Source organism: Triturus cristatus, chromosome 1_2 (assembly GCF_964204655.1).
Source record: "Triturus cristatus chromosome 1_2, aTriCri1.1, whole genome shotgun sequence".
NCBI classification, from domain to species: domain Eukaryota; kingdom Metazoa; phylum Chordata; class Amphibia; order Caudata; family Salamandridae; genus Triturus; species Triturus cristatus.
This window is the reverse complement of record NC_140580.1, coordinates 1,080,346,225-1,080,360,673: the sequence shown is the minus strand read 5'-3', so window position 1 is coordinate 1,080,360,673 and position 14,449 is coordinate 1,080,346,225. Positions and strand designations below refer to the sequence as shown.

The 14,449-nt window shown below is 45.0% G+C and overlaps 1 protein-coding gene across 6 annotated transcripts in view; it reads right to left on the bottom strand.

Annotated features, from left to right (window-relative positions):
• The window catches only part of CARD9 (caspase recruitment domain family member 9), a 276,679-nt gene that overhangs the window by 136,943 nt on the left and 125,287 nt on the right, over positions 1–14,449 (bottom strand). For all 6 annotated transcript variants that reach the window (XM_085613178.1, XM_085613196.1, XM_085613172.1 and 3 more), the window contains one exon: positions 8,852–9,177. In XM_085613178.1, the coding sequence (XP_085469304.1) occupies positions 8,852–9,177 (326 nt within the window). The remainder of the gene's footprint in view (positions 1–8,851; positions 9,178–14,449) is intronic.

Sequence of the window (14,449 nt, the reverse complement as noted above, 5' to 3'; positions counted from 1 at the left end):
ATCCCGACAGTAACAGTAGACACGCACCAAGGATTATCCCCCCCAGGGCCCAGTCACCCATAGCCTCCTACTCAGGAACCCATTTGCCACTACCTCTCTTGCCCAATTTCCCCCTTCGTATTGCAGGCCCGCACCCTTGCACATATTGCGAGTAGACGGAGAGCCTATGTAACACGCGGTTTCTTTTTCGGAGAGTAGTAATACGCAAGCAGAACATCAGCTGTGTGGAAGAATTTCCTGTACACCTCATGCCTACTTACATATTTTTGCTGTATTCATGTTTAAAGAAAATAACACAAATAAACGTGTTAAAACAAAACGTTCAAACAACCCGTTGCTCGTATAATGGTATAAAGCAGTCCTTCTATGTTCCATGCTTTATGCCACTGTAGTTCAAATAAGTTTCCATCTTAAATGAAACAACTTGGTACTGTTGCAAATAACCAACACATCAGGAAATGCTATGACTGGCATATTGAGTTTGTAGGAAATCCGCCTTTTCTGCAAGGTCCCTCTGATTTTTGCCCTTTTGCTGGACCCCATATTTTTGCATGCTTTAGGTAAGGATTGTTATTCTTGGAGGTGACCCACCCCAATTAATACTCCACTTTATTACAGATGTTCCACCTAAAATCCGAGAGGACCTGAGATGTCCAAAGCCAATTTGGTCCTCAGGCATTCAAAGGCATCCACGGGATTTATGGAGCATCACCTACAACTTGTCACTCAAAGCACGCAAATCACACTCCATTGCAAATTCTTCAGCCCAACTACCTATAGTCAATAGCCAAAAGCTGTCCCTAATTCTATGCTTCTTGGTCCTCCTACTGATTTGACCTTCAAGAAACAGTTCCAACACCCTTTCCATAAAGCATAATCAGCTTTGCCAGTGAACCCAAGCATCTCACCACTACATCATCCAAAGTCAAATTTTTGGCAAATCGAAAGTGCATCCCTAACTCTGCATCAACATTCCTCGTGTGTCGCCACCTTCCACCAGTATACTTGACAACTCTTCCCAACACTTCATCCTTTAATAAGCGTTCTTTCCACTCATCCTTAACCAGAGCTCCTTGCAAAACCTCACGACAGATTCACAAAGCGTTCTTAATTTAAAGCTGTCAATATAATATACCTTTCCTATCCCTTCCTCTCTAGCTGTCAAGCGAGATAAGAAGCCTGCTATCACGCTGCACACACCAGGAATGTATTCTATCATCTAACAGTAGTCCAGCACTCTCTACTACCACTTCACTAATCGGGGTGTAGTCCAACCTGCTCCCGAAAAGACAACAAGGTAATTGATAGAATTCTTGACTTAAACCGAGCCACAGGCAATCGCTTGGCTGCATCCCAATCTATGCCACCTTAGTTTAGAACCAGCCATATGCAAAACAGTCTTGGCCCGGCTCCTAATGAGAACAGTCAAGCCAGGTCCTCCCTGAACCAGTACAAAAGCAACCTAGGACCAGGTTTGCCCTAGTTATGGCTCTTCTGCCTGGTATAGTTTGGTTCCAGTGGCACAGTGAGCCCAGGACCCACATCTAGGCACACCCGGTGCACTTGGGGTGGCAAATGAGAAAAAACACGTGATGGATGGAATGCATGATTTAATCTCAGCCACTTGCAATCGCACGAGGCAGCATCCCAATCCATCAATTTTTGCCAACTAGGACACCTCAGTTTGGACCCAGCTATATGCAAATCAGTCTTGAACCTGCTCCTAATGGAAACAGTCCAGCCTGAACTGACAGACCAGGTCCTCCCTGAACCAGAACACAAGCAACCTATGATTGGTCTTGTCCTACTAGTTAGGGCTCTTCAAGCAGGTTTCTGTGGCACAGTGAGCCTGGGACCAGGGGCGGCTCTAGGCTCATGGTGGCCCTGTGCAGGGAGCGCAGGTAGGGGGCCCCGGAAGAGGGGGTCCGGGCGGGGCGGAGCTCAGGAAGGTGTTTTAATCAAACGTCCAGAAAAGGCGTTAGATGACCAGTAACATGCTAACAGAAAAACAACGTTTACTTTTTGAGTGCTCATCACTTGGATACTTTGTTTTAGAATCTGGGTCTCTGGAGGGACCCCTTTCAACAAGAAAAACACGTTGCGCGTCCGTAAGAGAGTTCGGCCACAAAGTAGGATCCCTCCAATCACATAAATCATATTCAGAACACGGGTCTGTAACATGGTCTTGCTCTTTGGCTTCCTTTTCAATACCAGCATCATCCGTCTGTAAACTCTGAACCTCCTTCAGAATGCCAGATGTTGATGGACTGATGAATGATGTTTCAGTTTCTCTGTCTGAGGGTCTTTTGTAATAATCCTCATCCTGAGTTGGTAATTGCTGCATGTTTGTATCAATTTCAGAGTCACCTTGTTCATTTTCATTGGTCTGCTCATGAGTATCATTCTGCTCATGGATATCATCATTTTTTTGTTCTTCTTTATGGTCGTCAGCGCCTGTTTTACCTAGTGCATCAGCAGTACTCTGGCCAGAGGATTCTCCATCTTTAGGTTTCCCTTGGGTGATAAAGTTCAGGATTGCTCCTTTCTGTGACACTACGAAAGCCTGCTGATCCACCTTTCTCTTTCGTTTCGAATAACCAGATTTGTGTACTCGAATTCTCTTCATTTTGCTTGCAATGCAGCGGGCGAGGCTAGCAGTGGGTAGGGAAAAAAAGAAGACAATCAGCAGTGGCGGCTGCTGAAAGATTTTGATGTGTCATTTTTATTTTCTTGCAAAAACAACAGTTGATGGACAGAATGCAGAACAATGTCATACATTCACCCCAGTACAGAGATCTGGGCCTAAATCCATCGTTTTTTTGCTCACCACACCACCCCAGTTCAGACATGGCCATATGCAAATCAGCCTTGACCCTGTGCCTCATGGGAACAGTCCAGCCCGAACTGCCAAGCCATGTCTTCCCTGGACTACACAATGAAGGACCAGCATACCTTAATGAACGAGTGAATTTCCACCAACCTACCAGGAAAATATGTTCCAGAACCATCTCCCTAGCAGCCACCCAATGCAGCCGCTGATAAAACAGTGGAGGCCGCTACTTCTCCCACCTGGCAGTGAAGACCTGGAAACCCTCCCCCTGCACCTCAGAGCCTCACCATCGCTCCAGCAGTTCAGGAAGGACCACAAGACCTCGCTGTTCAACCAACAAGCAGCATGATCCAGCAGCATGAATCCCACACCGCCTCGAGACCCTTATGTGTGAAGCAGCTGAGCTTTACAAACCCTGACTGATTGATAGTAATTACCCTTCCCACTACATGTATGACACATTATGAGGACTAGCCACATATGGAAGGTTTATTTGAAGAGTGTTATAAAACTATAGGGTAGATCATGTGACTTGGCATACAAGGTCTGTTTTATCAGTCCACTGAGAACAGTAGAGCCTGGAGAATAGTTCATGATCTATTTGGGAAGTGACCTTAGCAGGAAGAGAGTAAGCTACCTTGAAATCATGGCACACAGAGACCTGTCTCAGTACGTCACTAACTGAACCTGAAGACAGCCTACAGGTAACCAAAGACTCGTCCACTTTACCACATTGTCAAAAGACAAAATACAATATATTTAATTAAGGTTTCTTGTATAGTGCCATATTCCAGCAACCAGTTCTGCTCGCTTTACAGAGCACCTATTAAACAAGGATTAATTACGGTGAGTCCCAAGGCTATGAAAAGGCACTAGAGGTTCACTGAAGCAAAATGAATGTGCAAGGAACATCCAGTCAGGAGACAACTTTCAAGCAGACTTACGAATCACTAGCACAGCGTACCAACGACCCCATGGGCCGTGGCATAAGCAAGGAAAATGGCCCCTTTGGCTGCTGCTCAGGAAGTAGAATATAGCAATTATCAGGGTTCAATGGGCCCCTGAGGGTTTTGGGTCTCAGTACCACTGTACTTGCTGAACCAATGGTAACTATGCCCCTAGTATGGACAGAGAAGGCTGCTTCACCAATTGCAAACTGAGGACTAGTTAAACTAGTTTTCTCTGCTAGTCACATGACAAGCACTGGAATGTAATTAAAGAAATGATCAAGAAGCCAGTCTCCTACCAAGGTCTCTGCAAAAGGGCATTAGATTGAGTTAACATGGATAGGCACTGCCATCCTATTCCAGGCGTCCATCCATAGGTGCTTGCATTTCAGGTCTGCCTCAACACCATATAAACAGACATATCCAAATGCCAAGTACATTCGAACACTCGATGTTTTAAAAGATTTGTGCAGGCAGATCCACTCATTAGATCACAAGTATCAGCTTCATACTCTGTTTTCATGATTGTTGATAAGTAATTGTAATCATTTTAATGAATCCTTAACATTACGTCTAACACCTCGTACCCTGCTCTCCTCTTCCCCCCAATACGACCGTGCCTCCCAAGTTACACCTCCAAAAGTCACCATGCCTCCCCTCAGCCACAAGTAAACACTGCCCCTGCACTCCTGACTCACATTTCCTTCAACATACAGCGCCGATCTGTACCACTCCCTACCCCTGGCGCACAGTGACCACCTCTCCGACCCGCGCCCTCTCAGAGATGAATCGTGAGAGAGAGGCTCTCTCTCACGATTCATCATGCCCTCCCTTCCCATGACCACCAGAATACCTCCAGCTCGCCACCTCACATGGCTTACCTCCACCCAGACCCAAAGCACACACCATCTACAATAACATCCTCACCCAACCTTCCCCACGCCCCCGGCTCCTCACCCCCACGGGCTGGGATACATTCCTATGCCTGATCTGCCCTCCTCCCCAGGGCTCCCCACACCCTCGTCCAATGGCTCATCTTCCCTCGGATTCACTCTGCAGTGGCTCACGCTGACCTCCTCACTCCCCCTCCCCATGCCCTGACCCTCGGGCTGCTCACCTCGCAGCTGGCACCAAAGGTTGCACACTGGCATGCTATCCTCTGCAAGGTGGCCTTTCTTGCCCAGGGTCTCTAGGCGCGCCGGTGCATGGCCTCGGCCGGTCTCGGTGCTGCTCGCTGCACGCCGGGCATGGGTGCTGCCACCCCTCCTGCCGCCAGTGATGCATGGTGCTTCTGTAACCCCTTCGCTGCAGGACTCGCGGGCACTGCGCATGCGCGCGCATGCGAGCCTCCGGAGGTGCCAGATCTGGACTATTAAAACAAGCTCGATTCTCCTGGAAAAAAAGTTCTAAACAAGCACAAGACCTACCAGAAGAGCCCGAAACAAGGCCGACCCCACACAAAGACGAGACTGGGTTAGAAAGGAAAAGAGTATAAGAACAACCATTCAGCGTGCATCACATTAGATTTAGCACGCCTCAGTCGTTCATGCGCCAAATCCCTGCCAGGGGCCGCCACGAATATGTATTGTATCCGATTCCTCGTGGTGGCCCCTGGGGTTTGGTGGCCCTGTGCAGGTGCACAGCTTGCACATGCCTAAGGCCTCCCCTGCTGGGACCCACATCTGGGCATACTCGGCGCACTTAGGATGGCAAATGCAAAAATAAGTTGATGGATGGAATGCTTGGATTAATCTCCGCCACTCGCAACCGCTCCGACTGCATCCCAATTCATTGTTTTTTGCGTACCACTCCACCTCAGTCAGGACTCACCCATATGCAAATCAGTCTTGTCCCTGCTCTTAATGGGAACAAAAGCAACCTGCTCCCTTCAGAGCACAAAGGTCAGCAAGGGGTGAATGGTCAGTGTGAAGGACGAGTTCTATACACCACAAATATGGCCTAAAAGTGTCTACATCCTATAAACACTACCGATCCTCAAGCTCAATCTCTGAGTAACAAGCCTCAGCACAACTCAAGGCTCTTTACGCACAAAAACACAATTTTCTCACATCCATCTCTTACCTGCATAACCACGGCACCCTAACCCACTCCCCCTTGCTTCCATTTCCACAATACTGTGATCTTGTGTGTGGATGGCATTCAAAAGTGCAAATTCAATACAGAGTAAACTTCCCACAAAAGTTGAATTTGTCTTCAACGGAACAAGTGACATTAACACAAAGAAAACCCTGGCCCATATTTAGAGTTTGGCTCATGGGATATGCCATCAAAACATGACATGCATCCTGTCCGAGGTATTACTAGTACCATAGACAATATTGCACTATAGTTAATGCACAAATTCACCAGTGCACAGTGTTTTCTGCATTACCAGTTCAGAAAAAAAAAAGCAAAAACAAAAAAGAAAATCGGCAATCCAGATCCTGGGTTGGCACTGAAAGAAAAACACTAAAGAAAATATGGAAACATGAAAGACAAGAAAGTAGTTGCTTTAATCTGAAGAGATGAAATATTAAACTAAGGAGAGAAGCCACAGATAAATGATGGATGTCAAGACTATAGGGCGGAAAGTTGATCTGCAACCCTACATCGCTGGAGAGTTTGTTCAGCACTGGCTTAGTGTACAATGTGGAGTAAAAAGGGTTGTCCAACAAGGGTCAGTTGTCAAGATATCCACAGGAAAATCAATTGAAGTCAATCCACAAAGGTAAATTTTGGGGTCACTGCAAGTTTACAAATTGCCCATTTGTTATGCCTGTCCAAATTCTCAAATGGATTCCTGGCAGGTATATAAGCAATTGCGAGTATGAAGCTCTCCAAAAAGGTGGGAAATGGGTATTCCAAGACATGGTTTACCTTCGAGGTTTGGTAACGCCCATTAAAATTGTGTGAGTGGGCGTTCCCAAATTAATCCCCTGTCCACCTTAAGCCTGGAGATGCTCTTCTTCCAGGAACAGAAAGGTAACCAATCAAGCCACCATTTGGTGGGGGGTGTGGAGGAAGGGCTGTCTTCCTTAGGAAAAATAATTTCCCCTCAGACAGAAAAAAGGTGTGCGTTTGCAAAGGTGGTTCCATTCCTCTGTGGAGCCTCTCAGCTACGAAGAAGTCCGTACAGGGAGAAGGAGGGCCTGTGGGAAGAGTAGCCTGACATTCCCACTAGGAACCATTGAAGTCTGTGCCTGACGCAGCTCTCCAGGCAGGGTAAAAGCAGAGAGTAGTAAATCTGTATGTAGACCTAAATCTACAGTAGCATATATGCTGCTTTCTTGTAGATAGGGATGGGAGTATCTAAATAAAAGTAATGTATAAACCTCACTCAAACTTTTCAAATGTTAAATTTGATATCCAAATCTGTGCACACTTCCAACCTAATGGCAGGAAAAACATTTGTATAGATCGTGGTCATGTGGTGAAGTTGACACCCGAGAAGACGTTTTATTTTTAAATATGTTTTTCTAGACCTAATCATTAGATGGAGGAATAATGAACACCATGAGAACCTAGGATCTTGCTGCAACATGTACATATTCACTGCTATTCAAATACTCCCAAAACCTGGCATTGGATTGCCTTCTATGGTCTACCAAAGAACAATGAGATTGTTTAAAAAATATGACAATATTAAACCAGTGTGCATTGGCTGAGGGGGGGGGGGGGGGGGAGGGGTCAGACTGTGTAGTAGATTAGCAAGCATCAATCTTAAATGCTTACTGATGTAGAGATCACTCGCTGGTTACTTCTTAATTGCTTCATCAAGTAAGTGGTGGTGGCAAAAACAAAGAGCTTATGTTCAGTAGTCAAGGGCGGCGACATCATTGAAGCTAGAAAGAGTCACTCCCAACACAAGCTAAGAGACCAAAATCCCTCGGCCACTTCCCACACCAGATGCGCTGCAAACCTCAAGTAGAAAACGTTATGCTAGATAGTGCTCATCCTCTCTGGCCTCTTTTCCAAAGGAGCGTCCCCTTGTGGTTCTGGAACGGATGTTTACCCATCGTTCGAGACAAATCCTATGAAAGAAGCAAAAATAAACAAGCATTTGCAATGCAATAGGTCTTGCATTTACGCGAGTTTAAGCTATTGGCATTGTAAATGACAATGTGTTTTATTTAGGTTTTAAAAAACAAAAACATAAATAAAAGTCATTTTCATTTACAGTGCCAATGGCTCAAACTTGCGTAAATGCTAGACCTATTGCATTGCAAATGGTAGGCATCATGGACAACGGGAGGGCGAGAGAGGACAGGGAGGGAGAAGTCACAGACAATGGGAGGGAAGGTAGGGGGGTAAAGAAGGCATGACAACAGGGAGGGGGGCGTAAAGAAGGAACCAGAGCATGTTGTGCCTGCTGTAAGAGAAACTGAATAAAGAAAATAGTGCTCACTGTCTAAAAAACACGTAGCCTGTAACAACCAAAGTAAAGGGGCCAGTCGCCATGGGAGGTGACAAATGCAGAGGAGGCGGTACTATGGAGGGACTAACAAGCCTATTTACGAATCAGAAGCCAGTATTTAGGACAGACAATGACATAAGCCAATGGCAAATATGGGGGGAGGGGAGTGGGCGGGGCTTCTATTCGCTACTCAACCACAACAAGTCTCGCAGAGCAGCGCTTGCGGGCTGAATCTAGGCTAGACCTAAAAAAAATAATCTAAATGCAAGTTAAAAAGGCATGGTGAAAGGGAAAATAAGGGAGAGAAAGAAAAATACACAGCCCGTGATGGGAGTAAACAGGTAGAAAATGATTGAGAAACGAGAATTTCAGTGAGATGGGGAAAAGGAGAAAAAGGCTAAAGTGCTCAATTTTATAAACAAAAAACAATTATATACCTAAGCATATGGAATGCAATGCATTTTACTGTTCAGAAGGCAAGGTCTTTTTTTCTCAGGAAGCTTGATTTAGTAAAAAGATTGTGAAACATAAATGTAAAAGTGCCCCTGTGATTTGTGACATCTTTAGCCATTCCTGACCTTTTTAGAAATCGTCACTTAGTGTGGTTAAGTCATCAAGTGCCAAAATGGAGGAGTGCTGTTAGGACTGGAATATACGCACCTCAATCTGCAGGTCTCGACTCCTCATCAGGGCAGCGTTCTTGTCCTCGCTCTGGGTGGCGTACTTCATGGCGAGATCGTAATTCTCGTCCTTCAGCTTGCGGAGCTCCTCGCTGAAGTGGTCCCTCTCCTCCTTCATCTTCTGCACCCGCTCCTGGTGTTTGCGCAGCTCGCTGTCCTTCACCTGCAGATGCCTCATGCAGTCCTCCTTCGCACCCAATTGCACACTGAGCTCCTTGGCCTTTCCTCGCTCATCTTGGATCACCTGCTGCAGCTTTAGGATCTCGTTCATGAGAAGCTGGGTCAGGCTGGACTCCCCCGCTGTGTCTACAAGAGCCAAAGAGAAGTACAGGAGTATGTAAGCCTCAGGAATATCTACTCTCGACCTGCCCCTGCTCCTCTCAATGCAAAAGAAACAATTGATGGACGAAATGCTGGACAATGCAAACATTCACCCCTAGTCACAATGATCTGGGTTAAATCCATCATTCGTTTGCTCACCACACCACCCCAGTTTGGACCAAGCCACATGCAAATCAGTCTTGACCTGTTCCTTGTGGGAACAGTCCAGCCCGAACTACCAAGCCAGGTCCTTCCTGGACCGGAAACAAGCATCATGGGACCGGTTTCAGGGCATCACCCTTCTTCAACCAGGCTTGCTTGAATCCAGTGGTGTAGTGAGCACGGGACCCACGTCTGTGCATACCCTTCCCACGTAGGGCGACATATGCAAAAGAAACAATTGATGGACAGAATGCTGTACAATGCAAACATTCACCCCCAGTCACAAGGATCTGGGTTAAATCCATCATTCTTTTGCTCACCATACCACCCCAGTTTGGACCCAGTCATATGCAAATCAGTCTTGACCCTGTTCCTTGTGGGAACAGTCCAGCCTGAACTGCCAAGCCAGGTCCTCCCTGGACCGGAAACAAGCTTCCTGGGACCGGTTTCAGGGCATCATCCTTCTTCAGCCAGGCTAGCTTGAATCCAGTGGTGTAGTGAGCATAGGACCCACGTCTGAGCATACCCTTCCCACTGGGGTGGCGTAGTGGGCAAAAGAACGATGGATTTAAGCCAGATCTTTTGACTGGGGGAGAACATTTGCATTGTCAGCATTCCGTCTATCATTTGTTTGCTGCAAAACCCTGCTCCTCTCAAGGCAGGAGTCTCCATTGAAGGTCCAGGAGGCCGGACCCATGCCAGATTTTTCGGGATAATCACCGACTGTGTAAATTGATTCTATATAAATTTCCATGCATGCAAATTTATCCTATAAATAAATATAAATATATATCTCTTGAGATCTGGAAAGTTTCCAGCACTCTTGCACCTTTGCTGGCCTTTTCACCATGGTTCACCGGCTCATCGATGTTCAACCACCTGAACCCATCTGTGGTCTCCCATTTTGCACTTGTAAATTCACTAGTCACATCACATGTGGGCTCTGCAAAGTCGGGCCACTCATTCCTACCAAATGCAAGCGTTGACGTCTGTGGTGAAAGGTGAAATAACACAATTCTCACATTTGGAGAAGTGCAGGTTATCAGTGTTTGAATAGCCAGACAGTGACTACTACATGAGATATGCACATCAGTCCTGTGTAGGTGTTCTATTTCTCCTAGCGATCCGGTTACTTTTATGACAGTCTATAAAATGCAGCATAATTAAATTACGCATTACAGTGCTTAATTTGAGCAGGTGGTGTGCTCATTTGTGGGGACGGTAACTTTCATTATCAATGACCCAGAGCAAGAGAAGAAAGGCAGAAAAAAAGAAGGAGAAAGAACGGCATTAAAGGAGTCAGAAGGAGAAAACTGCGATAAAAAAAGAACATACAAGCAATAGAGATTGGGAATGTTGTGTGGTGGAAGCACAAGGCAGCAGGCTCCCAAGGAAAACGTGGGACCTCTGCACTTTATGTATTTCACAAATTACTCACCGATTAGTGACTGTAGTTTTTAAAATGGTATTTTACAAACTGACCTCAAACGGTTGCTCACGGTTAACTTGTTATTTTCTTGCAATAATGCGTTAATGCCCTAACAAAAGGATGGAAAAAACTACTCAGCTCCAGTTTTGGTGAATACATGGCCACCTAATGGGTATTCTGCTGGATGCTACAGTATAAATTTGAATAGAAAAGTAACAGGTATGATGTAAAGGTAGCATTCAGACATATGGGTGGAAAGCATATTGTACAAGGAGTTTGGGGGAATGAGTGATCCAATCAGACTAGCTTCAGAAATGGGGCGTTTACACCCTTTAGTTGTGAAATCCTAAGATTATTCCTAGGTTTCGACAGGACATGTTTGTACCAAGAGTGTACGATCCTTCTCCTTGTTCACAATGCACCTTTCATCCATTGATTGTGTATAACTTAGCTACGTACTCATTTGATGCATCCATGCCCAGAATGCAACGCAGCACATCACAATTCTATTTGCCCCAAAGTTTGTTTTTTTGTTTGTTTTTTAAAGTTTAGCCAAACCATGTAACATAACAATGTCTTAAGAGAAAGTCCACTCGAACATCAATGTTAGAGAGTGGACTTTCTCTTCAGACACTCTTATGTTACATAGTTTGTTCTGTTACATAGTCATGAATGCAAAGCAATTCAAAGATTGGACAATTAGTAATGGAAGCCTCATTCAACACCGTTATGTCAACCAATTTGTCGAGGTTGGTTTGAGTTAGGAGCAAAACTGGAGTAAATACCATGAGGCAGCCATAAAGTTAAGATGAAGTACTTCTTTCTGATTTCATCGGTTCATGCTGGTGGTAACCATAGAATGAGCGGTGGTAATGTCTAGTTTTAGAGTACGCTATCAGCGACTAGAATATCATTGTGCTGGGTGGGGCTTTACCACATCACAAATAGGGGGGGGGGTTATTTACAAGCCCCTTACACCGCCGACGCGTCACTTTTGATATGGGAATAAGTGACGTATCGGCACCACAAGGGGCATGTAAATAAGCCCCACGGTGTTTACAGCAAAACCAAACTGTGTGCAAATACTTAAAAGGTGTGCTAATCAAGTAACACCTCAAGTTTAATGGTTGTGCAATGATTTAAATGAGAAACTACGGATTCCTCGATCTGCAGAATCCTTGCAAGTGTCCAGTAACCTCAATGCAGAGCTCAGTGTGCAAGTGCCACCAAAACTACTCGCCATTAGAGCCCTGAATATTGTTATTGTAATTGAAGAGCCCTGAATATAAATACATTTTGTTTCTTTTTACACCTATTTTTTTTTTTTTTTAAGTTATTGCTCGTTTTCAATTTTATATTTCTAAGGATTTTTTGAAGAACAGATTTGTTTAATTTTTCTTCAGAAAACCTTAATTTTTGTAAGCTACCTTCCTTGGGTTGGAACTGAGGTATTGTGGGCAATTTTCAGGGGTGCAGGGAGATTGCAACAGTGCTGGCTTCTTCACAAAAGGGACAATTGCTGTGATTTTATTTCAGTTGTTCCTGAAATATTCTCCGAATACCAAGAAAGTACTAGTACTGTTTACATCATAAAAGGGTTCTCAAAAACGAGGTCAAGCGTGCGGCTAAGCTACTTACACCAATCCGTACCTTCTGATCTAGCATGAACGCAGCGACTGTGAGAGCCCCTCCTGCTCCATAACCGCCGCTAAGACATACTGATATCAAACGTGGTGCTCTTGGGGTACATTTGACAAGAACCTGCCCGTTTATCAGCTCGATACACCCAGGAAATAAACAAAGTTGAAACACCAGTAGGGAGACAGTAGCAAAGGGCATACGGAGCCCTAAAAAAGATTTGGAAAAAAAAACACAAAAAAAACCACACACACCAGTACGCAGGTCATGCCTCTTTTGGATGAGAATGAATATGCCAAATCGTGTAAGGAAAAGTGCGGAGAGGAGGGAAGTAATCAAAAGCCTGGCCAGAGAGGTGGTAATTGAGATTCAAAGCAAAGAAGATAAACGTCTTGGACTGCATGGAGAAGTGCACGGTGGAAGTGAGCAGTGCTTAATTTGCACATGTGGATGCAGGTGGAAGTCACTAGCATTCACATTTTTAGCGACCTGGACGAATTAAATTTTCATCACATTTTGAGCAGACCAAAAGATGGGAAAACAGTGACAAAGGGAGAAAGCAGGTATAAAAAATAACCTGCAAGAGTGAGATAAGGGGACAGGAAGCATAGGATGTGATGGGAGGGCAAAAGGCATGAAGTGGAATCAAAAGTAAGAAGCCGTGCTATTTCACAAACATGAAACTCTGCAGCAGCAGCGGTGAGGTTCTGAGAAAACGTTTGGACCCATGTACTATTTTTTTTTTGGATGTATTTTTTATGCAAATGAGCAATGCAAGTCATTGTACTGAATCCCTTCACATAGCTTGTGGTCATTGACTTGATTCTGCACAATGGCCTCAGACAGTGCAAACATCGATTCTTAACCTGTGGTCCTCAGACCCCGAAATATTTTGAATATTAGCAGATTAGCAAAGTATGTTTGGATAAAAGTATGTTTGGATAAAAACTGAAAATTGACAATTAAAAGTTCAACGCTATGTAAATGTAATGAAATTTAAAATTGGAAGCTAAAATTAAGTTGATATTCTTACCTTGGTCTGTGGGAGCAATGGAAGTAAAGAAAACAAATCTAGAATGGACGATTAGAGGTCTCAGTTGAAGCAACTTTGATAGGCACTGACAAAAAAAAAAAAAGACCATGCTCTGGAGCAAAAAGAACAAAGTGATAAGAATATCACTTCGTCTTTTAGAAAACAAAAACTACATTTAGAAAAGCTCCAACTTTCACATGGAAATAAAATTTCGATTTTCGCATACTTCTAGATTGCGAATTAAATAAAATATTTCATAATATGTGTATTTAATGGATTTACACTAGTTTTGGTATTTTTGTCTATTATTTCGAGGTGCAAATCGTAGACATTGTTTGGGTGCGGGTCCCCAGCTTACAGGAGTGATTCAGTGAGGGCCCACAGAAGTCAAACGGTTTGGAACTGCTTGTCCAAACAGTCTCACAATGCAACCTTAAAAGCAAGGGGAACACTGGGCTACACAGAAAGCGGTAACCAGCAGGAAACAGGAAGTTGCGTCGCCATCGTATGAGCCACAAAAGATGCCTCATTGGTAGTTGTGAGAAAGGGCCATCTTTCTTGCATGGTATGCCCCCACTTTTTGCTGAATTGCTGAATGTACTTTGACTGAGTGTGCCCTGGGCCTATGTTCCTTCCCTAAAAACTGTGCTGAAACCTAAACCCAAATTGGCAAACCCTGGCCACATGTCATCCCCTGGTAAATGGTACACTAGATACCCAGGGCCTTGTGACCAGGGAAGGCCCCTAAGGGCTGCAGCACTTATGGCGCCACCCTTAGAGGCCCTGTACCCTGACACAAACACACTGCCCTTGCAGGCTGGCACACATCCCAGTGTGGCATGCCCACAACACACACAGCCCTGGCATACATCAGCCACCCCTCTAACTGGGTGCCCTATGCCAGTGGTGTGGGTACAGGGCCATGAGCCCTGTGCCCCTACAGTACCCAGGTCCATTCCTGGGCACTGTAAGTGCAGTGCTGCCATTTAAGAGTA